General features: G+C 44.7%; 1 protein-coding gene across 3 annotated transcripts in view; it reads right to left on the reverse strand.

Moving 5' to 3' along the window:
• The window catches only part of PRDM16 (PR/SET domain 16), a 302,077-nt gene that overhangs the window by 182,305 nt on the left and 95,438 nt on the right, over positions 1–24,334 (reverse strand). For all 3 annotated transcript variants that reach the window (XM_041419759.1, XM_041419760.1, XM_041419758.1), the window contains exon 2: positions 9,695–10,044. In XM_041419759.1, coding sequence (XP_041275693.1) covers positions 9,695–10,044 — 350 coding nt within the window. The remainder of the gene's footprint in view (positions 1–9,694; positions 10,045–24,334) is intronic.

Genomic DNA, 24,334 nt, shown 5'->3' on the forward strand with positions numbered 1-24,334 from the left:
TTCCAGGACACGCAGGGATTCATTTCCCCAGCAACACATGCCCAAGAGCAGCCAAAACAAACCCCAGCAAGGAGAGAGCAGGAGAAGGACACTGAGTGAGAACACTCCTCAGGGGAAAACTCTATTTTCTTTAATAACTTTTTGTGCCTTTCTGGGCAAAGAGAGTAAATGGTGGGTTGTGAGGAGCCACCCTCCAGTCTGTGCTTATGGAGTGAGTCCCCTGAGAGATGTCTCCTCCATGGACACATCCCACTGGAACCTGCACATCCCCAGCACTGCAGACACCCCAGAGGGTCACAGCCCACTGTCACCTCTCTGGAACCTGATTCCAGCTCCACTCAGGCCTGGAGCTGAGACGCCCCTGCCTCCAGCAGGGATCCAGCTCAGGATGGACATGGAGAGAGCCCAGAGGAGGCTCCTGGATGGTCAGAGGGATGGAGCAGCAGATTTGGGATTGTCCAGCCTGGAGAACAGAAGGTGACCTAATTGTGGCCTTCCAGCACCCTGGAGGGAGCCAACAGAAAAAATGGAGAAAAACCATTTACAAGGACCTGGAGTGCCAGGCCAAGGGGGAATGTTCAAACTGACAGAGGAGGATTAGATTAGAGATTAGGGAAGAAAATTCCTCCCTGTGAGGGGGGTGGGGCCCTGGCACAGGTGCCCAGAAAAGCTGTGGCTGCCCCTGGATCCCTGAAAGTGCCCAAGGCCAGGTTGGACAGGGCTGGGAGCAACCTGGGACAGTGGAAGGTGTCCCTGCCCATGGAATGAGGGGTGTTTTAATGTCCCTTCCAACCCTTCCCAGGACTCCATGATTTTGTTGTCTGTTTGCTTTGAGGACAGAGGGGACCAGGCAATCAGGAGAGCTGCACCACCCAGCCAAGGTGGGGATTTTACAGGGATGCCTCACAAAGTGGCTGGGCCTCAGTGACAACTTGAGAAAGAGAGCCCACAACTGGCAGTAACTCTTCCAAAGACACCTCCATGCTTTGGAAATGCCAATTCCCCACCTTGCCTGACCCCAGACCCTCCTCCTGCAGCTGTGATTCTTCCATTCAGGCTTCTAAAAATTACTGAAACTCAGCTTCACACCTTCCCTGGACAAGCAGGCCTTGTTTTGCAGAGCTGAGCTCTCTCAGTACCAGGGCGGCCCTGTTTTGCACAGGTCCCAGCAGTTTTCTGGGATGGAACACATGGAAAGAGGAATAATGAACACACAAAAAGAGGAAAAATGAACACACAGAAAGAGGGAAAATGAACACAGAAAAAAAGGAATAATGAACACAGAGAAAGAGGAGTAATGAACACAGAAGAAGAGGAATAATGAACACAAAAAAAGAGGAAAAAAATTAACACAGAAGAAGAGGAATGATGAATACAGAAAAAGAGGGAAAATGAACACAGAAAAAGAGGAATAATGAACAGACATAAAGAGGAAATAATTAAGAATAATTAAGAGCTGTTAGCAAGTGAAGAATCAAGTCCGCCCATGTCCCTCTCCTAGAAAAAGCCACAGACCCAACTCTTCATTTCCATGAGTCCCATGGAAATTGGATCCATCCCTAAATACAGCAAAATTCCCTGGCATTTCCAGAGCCAAACAAGTGCCAAAATGTGTCAAGTCCTAAATCCCAACCAAAGTTATCCTTGCTACATTTACCAGCTCTCCAGACCTGTGGTGCTGCTCTGTATTTGCCACGGGAAGAGGAGGATGGTGCCAAATTATGCAGAAAATGTGATTTTCCCATTCTTTAAAAATAATTAACACAACATTTTACTTGGGAAAATTTGCTGTTGGTACTTCTTGCATTGCACAGATTGAGGTGAAGGGGTGAAATTTAGGACTTTCAGACTTTAGGGCTGACCAGGAGCTCAGGTGGGGTTTACTGAAGGGTTTGATGACCCTGAGCACATCCCTGGAGCCCTCAGTGCCCAATCCCATACAAAAACCTCTGAGCAGTGAGCAGCATGAGGCTGATTCCCAAAAAACGTCCGAGTGCCTGGCACCAGCAGCCTGCAAACCCCAAAATGAGTTATTTTGCATTGCTCCCACCTTACCAAACTGCCTCTGAGAGAGTCCCCAGGGTGCTCCTCCTTCAGAGCCCATGTATATTTATGGTTTCCCTTATTGATCATCTCCTTTACAGAATCCCACAGTGTTCCAGGCTCCAGCAGCCAGGCTTTGCTGGCAGAGGACAAAACCCAGGTTGGGTTTCTCTGTAGGTTAAAATTCTAGAGGAAGAATCAGTGCCCTGACTTCTGCAGGGCTTTTGACAATGAAAGAAAAAAAGCTATTTTTCAAAGCACTGTGGTCACCACTGAGCCGTTCATGGGATTTTTCTTTTTCTTTCTCCTTTTTGAACGTGTGGCTGATAAAATATTGCTTCAGGAGCTGGTATTCAGGGATGGCTCTCAAAGACGAAAGGAAAATATTTATTTCCTTTTTCTGCTTGTGAATCAGAATGTTCTATTTAAAGCAAGTGCCCTCTGCCGGATTGCTCATGAGTTATTACCCCTTATGGAAATAAAGGAGAAATATCAGGAGGTATTCTTAGTCATTCCCTTCCCCTGTCTCTTCTTTCTTTCCCTTAATTCCTTATATACCCATGTTTTAGCCAATGCCTAAGATAGAGCAACTTATCTTGGCATTCTTGGGCCTAAAAAAGGCTTTACTCTCTTAACCCTGGCACTGAAGCATTTGGGGAAATGTCAAAAAACAGGACAAATTTCAGTCATTTCACTTGGATGCCACAAGGTGCATTCTTCATTTTTATCCAGAAATTATTAAATTAAACCCCCCAAAAGGTGGAGCTGTAGAAAATGGGGTTTGTCCTGTGATTCCATCAGCTTCTTCCTCTCAATCCCAAGCCAGTCCTTGTTCCTCCTGGCATGGTTTTAATTCCAATCATAGGAAACAGCCCAACAATTGCCAGCACCTGGATCTGACCCTTCCTCTTCCTCATGGTGTCCCCTGACACCAGAACAAAGCCCAGATCCTGCAGGAAAAATAAAAATGTTGATGTTCTCCCAGAGCTTCTCCTTGGGAAGGGGATGGAACTGAGCATGCACAAAGCTGAGCAACCTCCTCAGCTCAAAATTCTCATTTAAAAATTTAAATATTTAAAATCATTAAAATTAATAGAATCAAAATTAAATCTTTAAAATAGTTAGAGGTCATGGACTTATTTTTCTTCCTTGAGATTAATTTTTTTTTTTCACTCAAGCTCTGAGTTTTGGTCCAAAGCAAAAGTTTCTCTGCAGTTTTATATTCACATGTATAAAAATTCTAATTCTTAGCAGCTATTGAGGGCAGTTCCAGGATGCTCTGGCATTCTGTTTTCTTCATGAACCCACAGAATTCCAATTTCCCAGGCCTGCCAGGCTGGAATCATAAGAAAATTAAAGATTCTGTGGGTTCATAAAGATTCTGTGGGTTCATGAAGAGACCATCCCCAGTCAGAATTTTATATACTTGCATATAAAACTGCAGAGAAACTTGATTTGGACCGAAACTCAGAACTTAAGTGAAAAAAAAGTTAATCTCAAGGAAGAAAAATAAGTCCTTGACCTCTAAATATTGTAAAGATTTAATTTTTATTTTATTAGTCTTAATTATTTTAAATATTAAAAATTTTAAATGAGATTTTTGGGCTAGAGGAGGTTGCTTAGCTTCCATGCTCAGTTCCATCCCGTTCCCAAGGAGCAGCTCTGGGAGAGCATCAACATTGCATGGGAGATGTTGAATTGCACAGAATTCCTCAGCAATTTTCCTGCAAGAGCAGGATGAGGGTTGGAAAAGAGCAATTCCAGAGGGAATTCCCCGAGGGAGAGAAGCTTCTGCAGTAACATCATTCCCCAGGCCAAGGGAAAGGCAGAGGAGGGGAAAATGAATGAATCAGGGCAGGAAAAGGAGCAGGAAATGTCATCACATCCTCCCAGGTGAGAGCCCAGGAGACACGAGGAGCTTTGGGCATTTTTTTGCTCATTTAGAGGACTTACTCTCCTTTCAGCATCTCTGGCTAAGGCACGATGGGCAAGAACTCGTTGCTTCAGCTGGATTTTAAAGGGAAATGAAAGAATCTGTGTGATCTGGGCTGGGAAACATGACAAAAACCATCACAGTTCATGCCATGCTTAAAAGCTTATTTTTAATATCTTAAAGATAATTTTAAAATATATTTTAATTTTGATTATATTTTAAATATTTAATTTTTTAATATTTATTGTATTCAAGGAAATGCAGTATAATTCTCCTCCCAGCATTTAAGGCCACTCACATAAAGTAAATTTCCCTTGGCACTTGGAAGTATTTCTAAAAAGCAGAGAAAATACAGAAGACCCCCTGCTAAAAATTTAAATTTTGGGAGGAATTGGGAGGTTGGACTGCTGTGAGTCAGTGACACTTTCAAGTGTGTTCAAAACCCAGCATTTTTGCCTGGCCCAGACGTGGAGCCAGAACTCTGCTGCATCCTCAGCTGCTGGCTCCCTATTTTTTATTTGTCTTCCATGGGACAGGCTCTACCTCATCCCCCCCAGGTAGGAAATGAAAGCATTTATTTATTTATTTTTCCTGTGTAAAGGAGCAGCCTGGCTCTGACACTTCAGTGAGAGAAGCCTTTGTGCTTCAGCAAATAACCTCTCTTAAAATATAAATTAAAATATAAATTAAAACAAACTGCATTTATCGGTGGTGTTTACCCTGTGAAGCAAACTGAGCTAAAATCATGACTCCTACAATCCAGGTGCTAAATCTCCCCCCAGGATGAGATCCCCATTCTTCTCTCAATTAGGAAAATTAACAGCGCCGTGATAAATACCATTATTTACCGAAAGCTGATGGAAATCATTATGTAATTATTTTATTTTCATTTTCCTCGGCTCCCAGAGGCCATAAAGCACAAAAATGCCATGATTTATTCAGGGTGCTGGCAGCGCTGTGCTCGGTGTCAGCGGGCAGGAGGGCAATGGGAGCAGGAGAAATGCAATCAGGTCACACTCAATAATCACAGGGCTTTTAGGTGGGGTGGTGTCTTTCAAGGCACACACACAAAAAAAAAAAAAAGAAAAAAAAAAAGAAAAAGGTGAAATGACACCATCAGCACAGCAGTGTCAGGGAATGAGGGAAAGCACCCAACAGGTCCTGCACTGAATCATCCCTGGGAGGGGCTGGGGGCCAGGGTTGACATATCTTATTTATTTTTATGAGAGTGAATCACTCGCTGCCATCCCGTGTCCAAAAAAGCCCTTGAATGATAGGTGTGGTTTAATTCAAAGAATATATTTTTTAAAAACATATCCCACAAAGCAAAGCAGGAGGCCAGATATGAGGCTGTGCTGCAGATAAGGCAGGAGATGTGTTCAAACCATCAGCACCCAGCCCTTCTCTCTGCCTGAAAGGAAAAACGCCAATAATAAAGATAATTACGCAGCTTTTTTCAAGGTATGGCAGATAAAACACAGCATTCTGCATTCTCATGGATGTTTGGGCTGTTAATGAGTGACGCTGGAAGTTTCAGCAAGTAACACCAAGTTACACCTGTGAGGAGTTCAGATGGAAACAAACACAAACTGAATTTCCTGAGGACTCTGAGGTACAATTCACTGCCCATTTTCATTTTCACCAATCTTTCCTTACTGGATTTTAAAAAGAGAAAGCTCTTTCTGCAGTGGTAATCCTTGGGCAGAAGAGAAAGATCCATTCTCATATCAAAGCCCTCAACAGCACATTCTCCAAGCCCCAAAATGGAATTTGATTTTTCTTTTTTTTAACGCAGAAATCAGAAGGAACAGATATTAATTATGAAGCACGTCCTGTATGACAACAAAATGAGCTTTTTCTAGCAAAACTGAGATGGTGCTGAGGAATGACCACTTTGCAGCCAATTCCACTTCCAGTGAACTCCCAGTTTAGTCAAAGCCTGACACTAAATTTCCTCTGATGAAAGGCAAAAACTTCTAGTGCCAAAGGCAGAAGCACTGTTCAAATTAAGGAATTGATGACTCCTAAAAACAAACAAACAAACACAAAGGCCAGGTTTTCAGAGTTTTGGGAGCGAGGTGTGCACAAAAGTGGGATTATCAAGACTATAAACTACAGGAAATGAATTGAGAAATATGAATAGAGAAGAGGTTGGGTGTGAAGAACAGGTATCATTCCTGAAATAAATGTCTAATATGAGAGGCAATTCAAATGGAATATATTCTAATTTGCCATAGCAAGGAGTTGTGTGGAAGTCTCACACCAACATTCAACCCACAAGTCACTGCATGACAAAACTCCATATTCCAGAGAAATATTGACCAAAAAACCAAGGTTAAACTACAGAAGGAATGTTCCTTGTGATCCTACAAATCTCAGATTTGTTGAGTTTATCACCACTGAAAGAAACAGCACATGGAAGCAAAAGCCAACAAGTTACTGGGTGACAAAAAACTCCTCCCCTTTCCCTTTTTTCCAGTCAGTGCCCATTTCTTGCCTGCTCAATTTTAGGAGCAGAGGATGCAAACACATCCCAAGTTCCCATTTCCCAATTTGCCATCAGGTAAAACTGCCTAGAACATCTCAGGACTTTTCCCAATTTGCCATCAGGCAGAGCTGCCTAGAACATCCCAAATTCCAAATTCCCAATCTGCCATCAGGTAGAGCTGCCTGGAACATTCCAAATTCACATTTCCTAATTTGCCATCAGCTAGAGCTGCCTGGAACATCCCAAATTCCCATTTCCCAATATGCCATCAGGCAGAGCTGCCTGGAACATCTCAGGGCTTTCCCAACCTTCTACCCCAAGGGAAGAGCTCAGACACCAACACCCAGCAGACAGAGCTTGTTCCATGAATTCCTGTCCAGCACATGAAGGGATTCATGGATCTTGCTCCCAAATGAAATTCTGAGGGCACTTTCTAGAAACAGAGCCCTGAAATGTCCTTAAACGCTCTGGGGAATGGGAAAATTCCAGAGGTGTCTGTGAGGACAAGCAGAGAGTGTTGGGGTGGGTCTGGGGACACCTGAGGGAGGACAAAGCCCTTCCTTTGAGGTGTGAAATGTCCCTGCCACATCAGGGACAAAGGAACGCCACAGGAGAAGGGCCCAGAAAAGGAAAGTTTGCTCAATTACACTACAAAAATAAACAGTATCACAAAGTCAACGGGAATTGATAAACGCAGCTCCTATCAGAGCGGTGGGGATGTGAGGAACCTTTCTGAAACCCTTCCTTTGAGGTGTGAAATGCCCCTGCCACGTCAGGGGACAAAGGAACACCACTGGAACAGGAGAAGTGCCCAGAGAGGGAAAGTTTGTTCAATTACACTACAAAAATAAACAGTATCACAAAGTCAACGGGAATTGATAAACGCAGCTCCTATCAGAGCGGTGGGGATGTGAGGAACCTTTCTGAAAATCGTTGAGTGTAAATAGCAACTTTTATCAGAATTATGAAATGCAAGGACAACGTTTTGCCAAGGTCAGAGAAAAAAAAGGTTTGCACCACTCAATTTCTGCCAGCCCATGAGGATTGCACTTTGTTCCTAAAAATCAGCATTTAAACAAAATAACGAACAAAAATATACATTGAAACAACAAATGCCACCTATCAATAATTGGGTCCAAAAAAGAGGATTAATCTTTCACATGGCAGCCTACAAATAATTAATCTGGCATATTCCTGGAGGAAAATTATCCTTATTTTCAGAGGCACCTGGAAGTGATCAATACCTTCCTTAGGAATCTCGAGCTTCTCACACCTACAGCCTCCCTGAACCAGACCATGTATTGCCAGTGAAATAAAAGGGATTTTCCCCCCCAACACACTCACTTTTTGAAGCTCATATGCTACTACCAATCAAATATTCTGCAATTATATTCACAACAGAAGCCAACACCAGGAATGTCCTTGGAGGGGAGAGAGGGGATCAAAACTCAGCTGAATTATCCTCTTTTCCCTGCACTAGGATGGAAGGAAAAGGAAACTCTCCACTCAGTCATTCAACCAAACTCTGATTTTAGCTCTTCAGACACTTCCTACTGCACAGCAACAAAACACAATTGAGTTTTCTTGTTAAAACAGGAGCTTTTTGCTGTTTCCTGTGCTTCAGACACATTGAAAAAGTAAACAAAACAAAAACATTTGGACCTGCTTCTCTGGGCCTCACTGGGTCTCACTGCTCACTGATTTTTGACTTCACAATAAGGATTTTTGGGATAGGCTTCACCTATCCTACAGGTGAAGCCCCCACTGCCCCAGACACAGCCTCTTCCTCAGGACAAGAGCCAGCAGCTCCCATGGAAGCAGGGATGGGCACTGGGGGAGAGAGAAGGAATTATCTATTGATAATGGCCACTGGGATAGGACTGTGAGCACACAGCAGAAATCCCAGGACACACTTCACTGTTAATGAATATTCCAGGATAATTATGGATCTAGATATTATCTAATCAAGACTATAAGAGCAGAAGAGGCCAAGATGATTTCTGAGACAAGTCCAGAAAAGCAGGGAGAAGGATAAGATGGGAGACGTGGGACAGAGCTTTTTTCCTGCTGAAGGCCGGGTTTTGTTCAGCTCTTGGGGAAAAACAGGAGAGCAAATAAAATCAGAGAAAATTAAAACTGTTAATGCTTCAGCCTGGCCTTTCTGACCTCTGTTTCTAAGAAAACAGGGTTCTGTCACTGCACTGGTGCCTTCTCCTGGGAAAACCTTACAGTTCCAGCCCTCAGCTGCTTCCCACCCTGTAAATCCTCCAGGATTTTGTGAACCAGTTCACTCCAGTAGTGGCTGATGGAGAAAATGGGCAAGTGACTGCTTCATCCAGGGAAAAATGAGGGAAAATTCAGCTCCCACTTTTTGGGATAGGCTTCACCTATCCTACAGGTGAAGCCCCCACTGCCCCAGACAGAGCCTCTTCCTCAGGACAAGAGCCAGCAGCTCCCATGGCAGCAGGGATGGGCACTGGGGGAGAGAGAAGGAATTATCTATTGGATAATGGCCACTGGGATAGGACTGTGAGCACACAGCAGAAATCCCAGGACACACTTCACTGTTAATGAATATTCCAGGATAATTATGGATCTAGATATTATCTAATCAAGACTATAAGAGCAGAAGAGGCCAAGATGATTTCTGAGACAAGTCCAGAAAAGCAGGGAGAAGGATAAGATGGGAGACGTGGGACAGAGCTTTTTTCCTGCTGAAGGCCGGGTTTTGTTCAGCTCTTGGGGAAAAATGACTTTCACATTTCTCCATCTTTGCTGCAGCACAAGAACTTGAGAACACGGGGTCTGTTAATGGGTACATGCTATTTTTCCCTGCCCAGTTATTAATGCCTGCACTGCTGACACGGGCTGGGAGTCAAAGGTAACACCCCCAACCACCAAACATGATGCGATTAATCCCATTCCCTCCACGCGACAACTCCCGAACACAATTTGGAAATGACAAGCACTTGATGAAGTGACCCGACATCATTCAAAAACAGACTTCCAAAACGGTGCTCGAGCAGTTTTTGTGGCCCAAGAAGTGAACTTAAAAGGGATTTCTGCTGATTTTTAAATCCTTCAGGTAACGGGGGTGGGGTGTTACTCAGGGAAACACGGCATCAGCAAAGTCACCACCTCTGTCCCCAGGCCACCAGGCCTCAGTCCAGCTCCAGGAACACTTGGCAGAGAAGACAAAGGAATGTGGTGCCCACATTCCACACGCTTACCTCCCATCCAAAGTTTGTTTCCTTTAATGTGCTCCTCTGTACTGCCATATAGGGTCCAAATCTTTCCCCAACTTCAATCTTCTTTTTGGCCCAAATCCCTAGCCCTGCCCCTGGGATCGAAGATTCTCTGAGTTCAAAATCTGGTGGGATTGGAATGTCATCAGGAATGTAGACGGGAGCTTCATAGGGTGAGCCCTCCTTGGGAGTGAAGTCCTCACTGGTGGGGAAGGGTGACGGAGGTCCCACAGGGATGGGGGACATTATACTGTCCTCAGTTTCCTCCTCTGCGCTTTCTCCAGCAAGGAGATCGGGGTCGGTCTCGTACATATTATTTACAATCTCGCTGTCACCTAAAAGGGGAAACAGCAGAACAAAACACACTGAGATACTCACTTGAACATTGGTTAGTCTCTCCCTGGGACAAAGTTTGGCTAAGCCGAGCTGGCACGTTTCTAAAGGATAAAAACCTCCCTCGAGGAGCTCAGGTGGAGCTGAGGTAAGGGCACTGATCACCATGGGGTGCTGCAGAAGGGTCAGGGGAGGCTCTTTGCAGCCTGTGGGTTCTGTGGGATCAGGGGTCCTCTGCTGTTTGCGCTTCAGTTTTGGAAAGAAGGGGGAAAAAACACAGAAGGGGTGGTTGAGGTTGTTTTTAGCCACTTCTTGCTTTAACTGGCCCAGTGTATTTTGTAAAAGGGGTATAAAAAATTTAAAAAACAGAAATAAATTAGGGTAAAATCCAAGTTGGGCAAGAAGCGTTCGCCTGGTGTTTGGGGTTCCTGCTCAGTGTGCCCCACACCAGCAGCTGTGGCTGTGAGCTCAGCCATGCACCCCTGCAGGTGTAACAGAGCATCACTGCCATGTAATTACTGAATCCTGGAGTGGTTCAGCTTGGAAGGGACCTTAAAACCATCCAGTTGCACCCCCTGCCATGGCAGGGACACCTTCCACTAGCCCAGGGTGCTCCAAGCCCTGTCCAAGCTGGCCTTGGACACTTCCAGGGATCACATCTTCTCTGGGCACCCTGTGCCAGGGCCTCACCACCCTCCCAGGGAAGAATTCCTTGCTAATCTCTAATCCAGCCCTATTTTCTGTCAGTTTGAAGCCAATTCCCCCTTGCCCTCAAATGAAAACCCTGGACACACAGAAGGCAACAAAGTTTGGGGAATTTTTCCAAGGGGAATCAATTTCTAAGCAAGGCCATTCATGTAATGAAAACGGAGCTTTCTCATCCAAAAAACCAAAAAACCGTGGTGGTGGGGGAGTAAAACATGAAAGGGGGGAAAGAAAAACACAATTTCTCACCCAACAGAAGTAGCTGGAGTATTTTGGGAGCAGATTTGCCCTGTCTCCATGAGCCACGAGGCAGCAGGGGCGTGCTCAGCAGCTCCCACCACGATAAGAAACCCAACAACCGCCGCTTTGTGGGCACAGCTAATGCCTGGCCACTGATGTCACCAGGGGGGAGCAGCACCCCACCAAAATGACACTTTTCACTGGCTCCCAGCTAGGCACCATCAGGGAAGAATAGCTGGAAAAGCACGGTTCGACTTGAGGTATTTATAATTCATCTCTTTGCTAACCTCAGAATGCACCTTCTGTCTGCAAGACACATCTCCCCCTCTATTTCTTTTTTTTTTTTAATGCCTAATAAAGATTTTCCGGAGTTCATGCCTAAGAAACTTGGTGGCAGACTCGACTAAAGAGGAGGATTTTGATTCCTCTGCCAACGTTTTTTTGCTGCAGCTTTTGGAGGAGAACAGGGAGCTGCCTGCTGCAGTTGACATGGGTTTCCTCTGCTAGAAAGTGCAGCCCTCCCTACTCAAACATGTCACCAGAACCCAGCTTTCATGAACATGAGATACTCCATCATCCTGAAAATATTTGTGGTTGCAGTAAATGTTTTCTCACCCAGTATTAGCAAGTCAAATTATTTTCTGCTCTATGATTAGCCTCTTTTGCACTTAAGGAACAGGAATTCCAACTGAGTTGAAGAGCAAAACTGGGTTTATTGGAGCACAACCTGTGAAAATTTCCAGAGGATACAAGTAAAGTATAAAGATACCTTACTAGTCAGCATGGTTAATTTAATTTATTCTATGGGACAAGCAGGGCAGTTCTGATTAAATTTTAATTAACAGTGAAGCTGATCTTTTTTCTGACTGAACTCATACTTCAAGAGGAATCATCAAAAGATAGGTAAATGTGTTTTTTCAGTTGTTAAATGACCAGGGACTGGCAAGAGGCACGAAACGACAATGAAACAACAATTTCAGTTCATGATAGGTCTGATACCAGAGATTCCAGGTGGCATCTGTGGGAGCTGAATCCCATCCAGGCAGATGTGGGAATGTTGGGTTCCTCAGCACAACCCAGTGCCGAGTTCAACAAATTGTCCCCAGCATTGATTAACAGCCTGGGAAAATCCGTGCTGTGCCCAAACCTGGCACCTTTTCTGTGCACTGCCAGGTGGATTTCACAGAATCCCAGAAACACTGAGGCTGGGAAAGACCTCCAGGATCATCAAGTGCAAGCTGTGACTGATGCCACCTTGTCACCAGCCCAGGGCACTGAGTGCCACCTCCAGGCATTCCTTGGACACTTCCAGGGATGGTGACACCAGCACCTCCCTGGGCAGCCCCTGTCAAGGCCTGACCACCCTTTCCATGGGGAAATTCCTCCTGATTTCCAGCCTGAGCCTTCCCTAGCCCAGCCTGAGGCTGCTCCTGTCCCTGATCCCTGGAGCAGAGCCCGACCAGGGGCTGTCCCCTCCTGTCAGGGCACTGTGGGGAAAAAAAGGTCCCCCCTGAGCCTCCTTTTCTCCAGGCTGAGCTCCACAGGAGAGGGAGCTGGTTTTCTCCACAGGTTTTGTTAATTCCAGGGATTTGGGGGAAATCCAACAACTGGTGCTCAGTTTTGATTATTCCACAGAATTTTCTAGATCATCCCCACTGAACCCCTTCTCCCCTGCGGGGCTCCTCTCAGCTTTACCCCAAATATTCCACAACTGGTTAAATTAAAAAAACACATTCAAAAAAAGTAAAAAAAAAAAAGCAGAGAACGTCTCGTTTTCCAGGGACAACCCCCAGCTCTTCTGAGCTCCATCCCAACTCAGCTGGGAGCCGTGGAGAGCCGGACGTGGCCACTTGGTGACAACAGTGACAACCACTCTGCCCCACATCTGCCCCTCTGGAATGTCTGCCTGGGTGAAAAGCAGCACAGAAATACAACTTGACCTTATTGTTATTGTCATGAAACTAAAATTAGTCCCTGAAAGCTCCCCGGCAAAACGACGCGATAAAAAGGCCTCATTGAAAGGTTGTTTCCACAGATAATCAGATATGGGCAGACGCTGAAAATCTGTGTGACACCAATGAGGGGCTGGCAACAATGAGAGGGATGGTTTAGTGGTGGTGAGAGACCTCATGAATAATCTATTTAGCAGCTGTAATGAAAGCAAAAGCAAGGCTGGTGTTAAAGGAAATGGTGGTAGGCGAAATAATGCGTTCGGTTTTGGGGTGGGTTTGTTGTGTTTGGGGTTTAATATGTTTATTATTATTTTTATTATCATTATTGTCATTATTCCTGGTTTAATTATTGTTGTTGTTGTGAGATATCTGATTCTGCTGTGGAAATACCCAATTATCTAAAATGACTGAGCGTTTTTTACACTCACAGATTGCAAAGAGTTTCTTTGACTTCTTCACTGGGAACATTTAAAGAACATCCCAAGAATTAATTGCAGTGCCTGATCACCAGACCAATCTACAGTTTCACTGGCCTGGATAATTCAATATTTGTGTGAAACCCAGGTGTTTTTATTTTCTAAGCAAGGAGGAGAATGCCAGGCACCCCCTGAACTCACACTTTGATTCAGAACCTGGAGCCTCAGGCCCAAAGGAAATATCCAAGCAGAAAAGTAAAAAATACAAATATTCACAGAGAACTTTGACTTTGTAGCTAAGAATGGAACCAATGAGGCACAGACCAACAGGTGCTTTTTCCTTAGGGATTAACTGGGTGTTGGAAGGGTTTTTACATCATTATCCAAACTTTGCAGCTCATTCCTAGCTGAGTTTAAAATCATATGTGAGTATTAAAACCTCAGTGCTGTCTAGAACTGCTTGTTAAGTGGCAATAATAATAATAATATAATAATAAATGATTATCAGAAAAAATAATTCATTAGGCCAGAGACTTGTTTCCATTTTCTGGCTCTACAGAAAGAGCTCAAGGCCCGTTGTGATTTGAGAGTGACCTCAAACATCTTTTCCAACCCAAAGAGGGGCATCACCACCACCTTTACAGGTCCTTGGATGTCTTGAGGTTCCTGCACTGTGATTTGCCTTTAGAAACATTCCCCAGGGAAGAAAACAAACCAATCAAACCAAACAAAATCAAACAATTCCTGATGTAATGGCTGGTGGGGAAGGCAGGTAAAATTTGAGCACTTTGAGCAGTATCTTGAGGATCACTGAGCAGCCTGGTCTAGTGGGAGCTGCCCATGGCAGTGGGGTTGGAATTGGACCATTTTTAAGGTCACTCCAACCCAAGGAATTCCCTGATTCCATGATTCTTTATTTCACACCTCCAGGGAACAAAATCACCTACATTTCTAACTCTGGGGTGACAGAATTCTGTCTCCATTTCTATGGACTCAGGCCAAAAATAAAGTCATTTTTCTGACCCCTTTGTAGGCCAGAGGAGCTGCATCAGATCATCAAAACCCAGCCCTGCTCAACCAAGAAGGAAATATTCCCATTAATGATGTGCTTAGCTACTGCTGCCAGGGTTCATCACCTCGGGGTGTTGTGCTGCTCATCTCACCTTAAAATCAGGTGAATTCTGAGGAATATCTGCCCTCCATCCTGCCTTAATCCATTGGGAATTCTGCGGGAGCCTGGCTGCCCATTCCTCTGTGCCCTGCACAGGGCAGGAGCTGAGAGCAGGCACAGCCCAGAGCTTGGCAGACACGACCCTAAATCACAAAGGACCTTGGAAAGCCCAAGGAGAACCCACCCCAGAGTGCCTCCAGCACAGAATGATCCCAGTGGTCAGATTGCCACCTGATGGCCACAGCTGAAATACAATAGGAAATCCCAAATCCAGGCCCTGCTCTGCTGCATCTGCCTGGCAGGACCAGCCCAAAAATCCAGCCCAAAAATCCAGCTTTTCCTCAAGGTGGTGGGAACTGTAGGTGTCAGTCAGCTCTGGATCCAGTCCTGGCATTCCTGAGCACTGGGAGTCTCTAAGTCCTCTAAATCCCACAAGAAATGAGAAGAAATGAGAATTCTCCCTAAACTTTCACCCTCCTCATGGATCCACATCTTCCTTCCCAGCCTCTTCTCCCTGCTGGGTGCAAACCTGAAGCTGCAGTCAGGGAAATTCCTGGATTCCCAGGTAGATCTCACTTCTGGGTGCTACAAACACCAGGCACACTTTTCCTTAGCCTTGTGTGATGAAAGAAATGTGCCTTTGTGGGTTGGATTGTGCAACACCCTCTCTGGAAGTTGGTGTGAAATACATCTGCCAGAAAATATACAAATTAGTGACAAAATGCCATGAGAGGAATTATTCCTCTTCCATTAAGGACAGGGCTGAAGCTTTAAATGCTTCAAGGTCATAAAAAATGGCTTTTCCCTCATCCATGGACAATATTAATGAGAATTCTGTAAGGAAAGGACAACAAACAATCAGTTGTTTAAGATTCTCAAGCCCAGCACCCAATTTCTTCGTCCCATTCATTACAAGAACCTTTCTCCTCCACCTCCATCCAAGCTGAACTGGGATCTACAACGTTTGCTGGTGGATACTGATCTGAAATCAACACATCCAGCACCCAAAGCAGAGCCTGGCCCTGAGGAACCCCCTGGGAGCAGATCCTCAGACTGCAGAGGATGCTCTGACAGCTGTCCCCATCACCTCTGAGTGCAGAGCCATAGGAAATTCTGCTTTAAAAGACCATTGGGAAAGGTCTTTTTTTTTTTTTTTTCTCTTTTGTTCACTCACAAAACCCCTTAATTTTGAGGAAATTCTGCTTTAAATAACCATTGGGAAATGTCTTTTTTTTTTCTCTTTTGTTCACTCACAAAACCCCTTAATTTTCACCAATTTTACCGTTGAAATAAGGTTTGGGCAATAAATATCCAGTCAGGGAAGTGGCCACTAGTGGGAAGTGGTTTTGCCCCCGTGCCACGGTGCCAAGGGAATGTCACAGGGGCTGTTTCTACCTTTGAGAAATGGGGCTGCTCACACAAACCTTTTCTGAATTTTTTAACTTCATTGGGCAATTCTGCTACAACTTGCTGTGGTTTTGCCAACTTTTCTGAGCATGTCTAGAGATACCCAGCTTGGAATTCTAGTATTCATCCCTTTGGATTCCTCCTGAATCTTGGGCCTTTAACATGACACTGACGCAGCAAGCACCTCAGATTATTTCTCAGTGGAATAATCTTTTTTCTTCCTTAGATCAGTCATACCCAGAGCTTTTCACAGCTCCCTGACACCTGAAAAACCCCAGAATGGTATGAGTAAAAGGAATTAGGGACAGTGAAAATGGCTGTGGGTGAGATCTGCTCTTCATTATTCCCTGTTCAAGCTGGTATGGTGGCACAGTTGTGACAGGACAAGTCACAGGTCACAGCTTTGTCCAGCTCACAAGTTAAATTCCACTAAATGGAAAATTCAGACCCTGCTAACCTGAAATTGTTGGGTACTCAGTCAGATCTGAGCTGATCCCACAACAAGCCCAGCTCCAGCAGATATTCAAACTCCACTCTCAGCTTGTTTCCCTTAAAACACAAATGTGGGGAAATGGATTTATAGAAAAATTTAATAGAAATATTTCTATTTCATTTAATAGAAATAGTTCTATTTCTCTTCCGCACTACAAAGCACAGAATTTTGGGAATGCCCAAGAAGCAGGAAGGTGCTGATGGGGTAAACAGGATTCTGGAGGTGAGTGTTCAGGAACTCACCCCTGAGGGACCCAGCTGCTCCAAACTCTGCTGGCCAAGCTCCCTGTACCCCAGTGACAGCCCCAAACACTCACATTTGCCAGGCCACACATGGAGATTTTTATTTATAGCTGCCATTGAAATGAAATCTGGAGGAGCCACAAGTTTTAGCACATCCCTGTGTAAGATTCCAGACAGGAACAAGCTCTGAGCATTCCCAGCACAGGAGCCTGCCCCAGGTACTGCTGAGTCTGGCTCTGCTGCCCAAATCTTTGCAGCTGGAGTTTAAGGACAAAATACAGGGAATTTCCCTAGGTCTGGCTGATGCAGAACTGCTGCAGAACACATTAAAAACCCAATTTTCTGCTGAAGAATACTCAGAACTGCAGAGACAGTGAGGGATGAGGCAGGAGGGGGAGGCCGGACGAGAAAAAGGAAGGACTTCCATAAAAATTAAACCCTTGGAAAGGCTGCCCCTTTCCCGTGCTTACTTTGTATATTCATTTTTCAAGTTTCACGTTTATTCCTTGCCTTGTCTTAGCTGGAACTGCACCTCTCGAGGCAGCGTCAAGTCCTTTTATTAAAAAGAAACAGAAAGCAGATCCGAAAGGAGCAGCGAGAGCAGATGAGGACTGAGCAGAGTTAATCGGGAGCATTTTTCAATAAACATTCCAAAAGCAGTTGCTGCAGAACTTGGCTGTGAGTAGAACAGGTATTAAGGATTTCAAGTACCTTCGGTTTTAAGCAAAAAAAAAAATTGTTTTCTTTTATTAAGGGATTTCTGCTGGCAGAAATGAAGAATAAAGCTCGAAACAGTATTTCAGTGTGTTCCTTAATACCCATTTTCCTCTAGTAAAACCAGCAGGGAAAGTGTCCAAATTACTCTGCTCTAAATGCCAGTATTATATTTCCAGTAAAAGTCTGGTTCAACCAGGCATCAAAAATATTTCCACATAAGATCCTTTTAGAATCAAACTCTGTAGAGAATATTGTTGTTGTTTGTTGTTCATAACTTCACCTGATCTTCCTAAATCCACAATTTTAGTTTATATTTGAATTCAAGCTGACATTTTTACAATTTGTGCTACGTCCAAATATTGATTTGATCCATATTTGGATGCAATAGATGAAGTTGGTTCTTTTAAGCAAAAAAAACAAAACAAAACAAAAAAGCTCTGCTATCTTACTATTAAAGGCACTAGAAAAAATATCAGCCTTTGGGATTTCTGTCTCTGAACTATTTATGAGATAAAAGCTGCAGTGAAGTGTCACAAGATGTGTACAGTTATTACCAGAGCGGTAACAAACATTTGGGGCGCAGTAACACAACAGCAAAAAAATTCAGGGAAGGAAGAGAGGAAAGCCTGGAAAAAAGCTCCACTCGGTGCAGAAAAATCGTCATTGCTTTGCAGTGGTTTGCTTATTTTTGCTCCAAAATCCCTCCCCTTTAAAAATCTATAGAAACTCTCCAAACCCCGCTGAAAACGCAGCAAAGTGGAACTTTGGAAACGACCGCGAGAGAAAATTCTCCGCTGGGAGAAACGCTACCTAGTTAGAATAAATAAAGAAATGCACTTGGGCTGGCCCTCCAAAAACTACCAGCCCGTGCTGGAGATTTCTCTCGGTGCTGGATGTCAGGCCATGGAGCGAGAATAAAGCGTTTGTGAGCCTCCAAAAGGAGCCCTCGCCATTGGAATTCACGGCTCTGCCAAGGGGAGGCTTTGGGGCTGTTGTCACCGTCTCATTGTCATTCCGCTCACTGTGGCTTCCCCAGGGTCCCGAACAGGAGTCCTGGCATTATTAACAGGGCAGATTAATAGCAGAGGGGAGAGGCATTTTCACAAACACACCAAATATTAATATTAATCGATAACAATTTCCACTTCCTGACGGGAGGCGCGCAAACGGCGCGGGAGGAGAGGAGGGAGGGTAGAGCAGGGAAGGAAAGGGGATGGTGCCCACGGAGTGGGGAATGAAAAGGGGAGCAGTGAATCAATGCAGGGCACAGGACGGAGCCGTGAGGTGGGTGTCAAAAGCAGGGCTCTATTTTCGCAGGAACACACAGGCACACATTTTAATGCCACCAGATAAGTGGGATTTGCCTTGCCCCAGCCAAAATGAAAAAATTCCGGGGAAGCTCGCTGGTTTTGTATCAGGGAAGAAACAGCAGAGCTCTGCAAAAACAGGTCTTGTATCTAATTTTTGCCCTCCCGAGTAAGGCTGTACTCTGCAAATTGTATTTTCCTCAACAATCAGAACACCATGCATATCTTTTTTAAATTTAGGTCCATCCACATTTACCAGATTTCTATGTTTGTATTTCAAGCTCTTTTTTCTACAACCACCCCTCCATTTTAAAGCCAAAAAAAAAAAAAAAAAAAAAAAATCTGTAAAACTTTCTTCATCTTTTCTAATGGATCAGCCCTAGTTTTTTAATTCAGTCTTTGGAAGTAGTTATCATTATTTCACACACTCTTTAATTACAAACAGCACGAGAAGAACACATAGGGATGTTGCCAAAGAGTTTCCCAAATGTTCCAGCTCACAATGTCCAACCATTCCAGCTCAAGACCTTTTAGCACAGACCCCACTGTGTCACTGAGCTGAGTCCTCCCCGAGCTTTGAACAAACAAATGAGTTTTTCACTCAAAGACACATTTTTTCAGCAGCCTCAATGTTCAGCTGGGCCCAGGAATGTTTCTCCGAGACCTGGAAGTGAAGATTTGGGTGAAAACCCCTCCTGGCACAGAAGGGGTGCCCAAGCTTTGCCCCACACAGGACACACAAAGGGCTCTCAAGCTTTGATCTTTGGGCTGGGCTGGTTTCCTCACTGTGACCCACAAGGACAAAGCTCCTTGGACTAAATCTGGGCTGGGAGCAGAGGATTGTGCTCAAAAATCAGCTGGAAATGGCTTTCCCACTCCTCGTGGGTTCACTCCCAGAGCCCATGGAATGCTCTGGGGTTTTACAGCCCCTGACTCCTTTTGGGTTCAATTTTATACTCCCAGCCTGCCCTGAGGCCACCAATCCAAAATATATTTGGGACACAACTCTGACTGCACCCATCCAGTTGTGTCCATCCAGCCAATTCACATTTCACCTGTCACATTTTGACCATGTAAATAAGGAAAATTCAGAGGTCTACCAAGTATTTCCCACACTGGGCTGAGGAGGTTCCTGATATTTTGGGAGCAGAACTGAATGCCTTTCCTTGGCTAATCACTTTTCCTCTGGCTACCAGTGTCCTGATAATTGTAGAAATGTTTAATTACTTTGAAAAATGGAATTTTAGCCAGCCAAGTGATGAAAGTAAGAAACAGCTGGGGGTTTTAATGCTGTTCTCTGCAGAAATCCATTTCTCTTGTCCCCATCCCATTGAATAAATTATTTATTTCAATAAATGTTTGCACTGGGAGCACCTCCACAGAGCTGCTGTTTGGGGCACTTCTCTCCTGGCCACTCAAGTGCTGTTTTCTCTCTGGGAACAAGAACCTGACAAAGAACTGAGCGTGTGTTTAATCCTCCTGCCTTTCCCCACTGCAGTCTATTTACAAGTCACTTCTGACAGAGAAAGTGCTCCCAGAGTTTGTCTGCAAAATGTAGGACAGGAGAGATGGGAGGTTCAACAAATGGCATAAAATCCATAAAATCCTTCCCCAACACTGTGAACAAACCCTGGTACAGGTGGGATTCCTGGGAGAATCCCATCCTCTCCACAGGAACTTTTCCCAATTCCAGAGGACTCCACAGTTGTTTTAGACCTACGCATTTCATAGCCACACCACAATATCCTCCTGCCTTAGCTTGACAGATCCATTCACATTCATTTCAATCTGATTCCAGCAGATTCTGGTTCAGTCACAGCCTGGGAAGCTGTGGAAGCACAGGATTTGGATTTAGGGCTCTCCCAGGGCACTCCCCACATCCAGGCAGAGCTTCTCATTTCCCTCTCCTCCTTCCAAAGCAATCCTGGGTGTTGCACCCACCACCTGGCCCTATTTAAAGCCACGACATTATTCCAAAAAGGATTATTTATACTAAAAACACTCCTGGGACTACTGTATTTGTATTTCAGGGCTGCTGCATCCCCTATTTCCTCACTGCTCTAATATGGCCCGAGGCAGAGCGGCTGAAATGACTTGCGATGCCACTGTAATTTTTATCAAGGCTTGTTCCTGGTAAAAAGCCTCTTTGTTTCAAAGAAATGTGATTTGGCCTTTTTCCTCCTCTGCTCTATTCCTTGGTTAATATACCACTTCCACTCACCCCGGGGCTAAGAAAGGTATTCCATGGAATTGGTCAAATCTCACTGTTTTTCTTCTAAATCACAACTGGCTTTTTTTCCTCGACCATTGCTAAGCACTATCTAAGCTGACAGTCTGAACTTGAGATTTTATTTGTGCCTTAACTCTTCAGCTCCTGGATTTGGAGCAGTCACATAGTTAAAGGGATGCACCAAGGCTGCTCTGGCAAAGGAGGGATTAAGGGCAAGGCAGGAGGAGCAGCTCTGGCTCATGTTATTTATTATACAAGGCAAATTTGTTCATCTCTGTAAAAGTATTTTCAGCCAGGTGATCATTTATTATAAATCTGAACACAGCAGTGACTTATGTGAAAGTCCACAAAGTTGAAATCTGGAGTTTTCAAAGTCTTTTTTCAAAAATAAAAAAGGCTCTTCATTTCTTATCTCCCACAAAGAATTTGGTTTTAAACACAGTAACGCTTAACCCAGATTTGGGATTGCCTAATCAAGTTTTAATTTAGTCTGTCTCATTGACAAATAGGGTGGATTTTCCAGTGAAATATATGCCAAGTGTTCAAGTACACTCATAAAATATCCCTCGAAAGCAGAAGCTGCAGCAGGAGCTGTTTGTTGACCTGCATTTATAAAATGCCCACAGCCTCTAATAAAGTGAATAATTATAAATGAGGAAATCCAGTATTTTTTTATACATCTCTAAACTGGTCCTGTTTGGAATCCAGTCCTCATTTGCCATCCCTACCACACAGAGCTGAGAGCTTCACCTCAAGGGAAAAAAATGCATCAATATCCAAAATACTGTTACAGGAAACAGGAGTTAACACCCTAATGGGATCTTCAACAATTAACAGAAATCAACACCTTGCCTTAGTGTTTAGTCAGAGATCATCACCCTCCCAATTAGCTGACAATTAATAATCCTTTATGCAGGAAGTTTTTGCTGTTGTTCAGAGATTTAAACACATTCTAACTTTGCTAGTCATAAAATTATACCCCCAAAAAAATTGATTTAAATCACCAAGATGACATCCTGCTTTATGGATCATCAGCAAATATATTTACATTAAAATTAAATGCAGACAGGAAAATCAGTGCATTGAAGGAAACACAACACAAAAATATAAAAGTCTCCATCTCCCAAGACAGCATCTATACCCAGCTGTGAAAAGTGAGGCATTTTTGAGTAGCACAAATATTTCTCCTCGTGATCACCTCTGAGAGCCTCTGTCAGAGCAGCTCTGCACAAATTCCCAAAAAATAAAGCTGCAGGATCTCTCCGTGCCCTGGCTGCAACAGGAGCCTGGGCACTTCAACATTCCCTCCAGGAGTTCACTGAGGGCTTTTGTTTGTTTGTTTGTCTAAAGCTTCCCTGTGTTTTCCTTCTCTAATCCCTCTGTTTTTCTGCTCCCTCCACAGCCAAATCCATGGAAACTCAAAGAACCTTAAAGGTCCCTTGCAGGTCAAGTGTTATTTTTCTTCATATACCTGACTTTAACTGGTGGAATTGCTCGAAGATTTCCCTCACAAATTTGATAAAACAAACAAGGCCTCAGAGCAAGGTTGTTTAACTCTTGTTTTCTACTCAATACGAGAATTTTCATCAGTCAGCCTGGCAAGAGTATAAAAATTACAGCCAAGGCAAGCCAGGAGGTGATGCAAGCTCCCTGAGAGGAGTGCATCCACCTGCAGTGGTCCCAAACCCATTCCCAAAGGATTCCAGAAGTGTTCCCATCAATCTCCCTGGAATTCTGAGATGCTGGGCTGCACCCTAATCCTGTGAACAAGCCACCTGCTCCAGGGATTGCACCTCAAAAATCACCTCACTGACAGGAGCCAGCGCTTCTCATCGGCACAGTCAGAGTCAAAAATCCTGACAAAATCAACCCAAACTCTTCTGTGATTACCTGTAAGCCAGAGCTCACTAATTAGCAGGTAATGAAGTACCAGTTTGGGATGGAGAATCCCAAAATTCTGCTGACTTCTTCAGGGGTGCTGCCTCTGCCATGCCAGTCCTTCCTCTCCCATCTGGTCTCCAAATCCACCAGGCACCAGACCAACCTCTCCCACAGGACCTGTCCCTGCCTGGGCTTGGTGTGGACAATTACCTGAACCCTGGTGGAACTGGAGGCAGGGATGGACAGGGAATTGATGGAAAGGCAGAACCAGCCAGCACTGGGCAAGCTCAGAGGTGGCTTTGCCAAAGATCTCTGCCTGAGAGCAGCCAGGGTACTCCTTGAAAGAATGAAGGCAGGGATCCACCACCTCTTAATATTAAATAGTCTTTTTTTTCTCCACTAAACCTCTTTGTTTCCTGTCTCCTCTCCCTCTCGATGCAAACACAGCCCCAAACTTTCAGAAAAGCCTCGGTGCATCCCAGCAAACCCCTCCTGAGCACAAACAAAAGCCCCACCACCCCTTGCCACATCCCATCACTGCCGTAATAAAGATGTTTACACTTTTAACCACCGAATAAAGCGCTCTAATTCCGCCGAGCTTGTCCCCTCCACTCCACTCCCTTCACTCCACGGCTTCATTTAGCAGGCCGGCGGTAAAAAAAATTCATTAATTTTTATTAACAGGGAGAGCCATTTGTTCCCTGTGACAATATTTGACTTGTCGAAATGATTTTCACCTCTGCCATGAGGTGCGCGCTCCCCACATACATCACCCGATTACTCCGGGAGCGGCCAGAGTTGCAGTCATTAGCCAGTGAATTAACGACAATCCACAGCGCTATTAATCACGCTGACAAAAGTGTGAGCTCGCTGCTGACCCGAGCACGGCTCTGGGACACGAGCACAGGCAAGGAGAGCACAGCCACGGGGCTGGGGAAGAAAGGAATTTTTTGGTTTTTCGGGTTTGTTTTTTTTTTATTTTCGTCCCGCACTCTCTCGCTAAGCTGCTGAGGCAGGGAAAAAAAGGAGAGGGGAGAGAAGTGAGGGAGGGATGGTGGATAAGAAGGTAAAGCAGCTGTGTTCTGCAAGGTGATGGCAGGTCTTGATGATCCTGCCATCCCTCCTGCAACTTCCAAGAAGGAGAGGCTGCAGGAATTCGATCATAAATCCACAGCGCTTTACCAGGGACAGTCTGGGAAATTCTTGGAAGCACGGTTGGTTTGACCAAAGCTTGTTCCTCAAGGCCTCTCCTCTCTCTCCCTGCAAATTTCAAGTATCACAGAATCACTGAGGTTGGAAAAGACCTCTAAGGCCATTGAGTCCAAGCTGTGACCCATCCCCACCTTGTCCCAGCCCAGGGCACTGAGTGCCACCTCCAGCCCTTCCTTGGACACCTCCAGGGATGGGCACTCCAAACCTCCCTGGGCAGCCCCTTCCAAGGCCTGAGCAGCCTTTCCATGGAGAAATTCCTCCTGATGTCCAAGCTGAGCCTGCCCTGGCACAGCTTGAGGACATTCCCTCTCATCCTGAG

This window comes from Onychostruthus taczanowskii, unplaced genomic scaffold (assembly GCF_017590055.1).
Source record: "Onychostruthus taczanowskii isolate IOZ18803 unplaced genomic scaffold, ASM1759005v1 scaffold61, whole genome shotgun sequence".
Classification (NCBI taxonomy): domain Eukaryota; kingdom Metazoa; phylum Chordata; class Aves; order Passeriformes; family Passeridae; genus Onychostruthus; species Onychostruthus taczanowskii.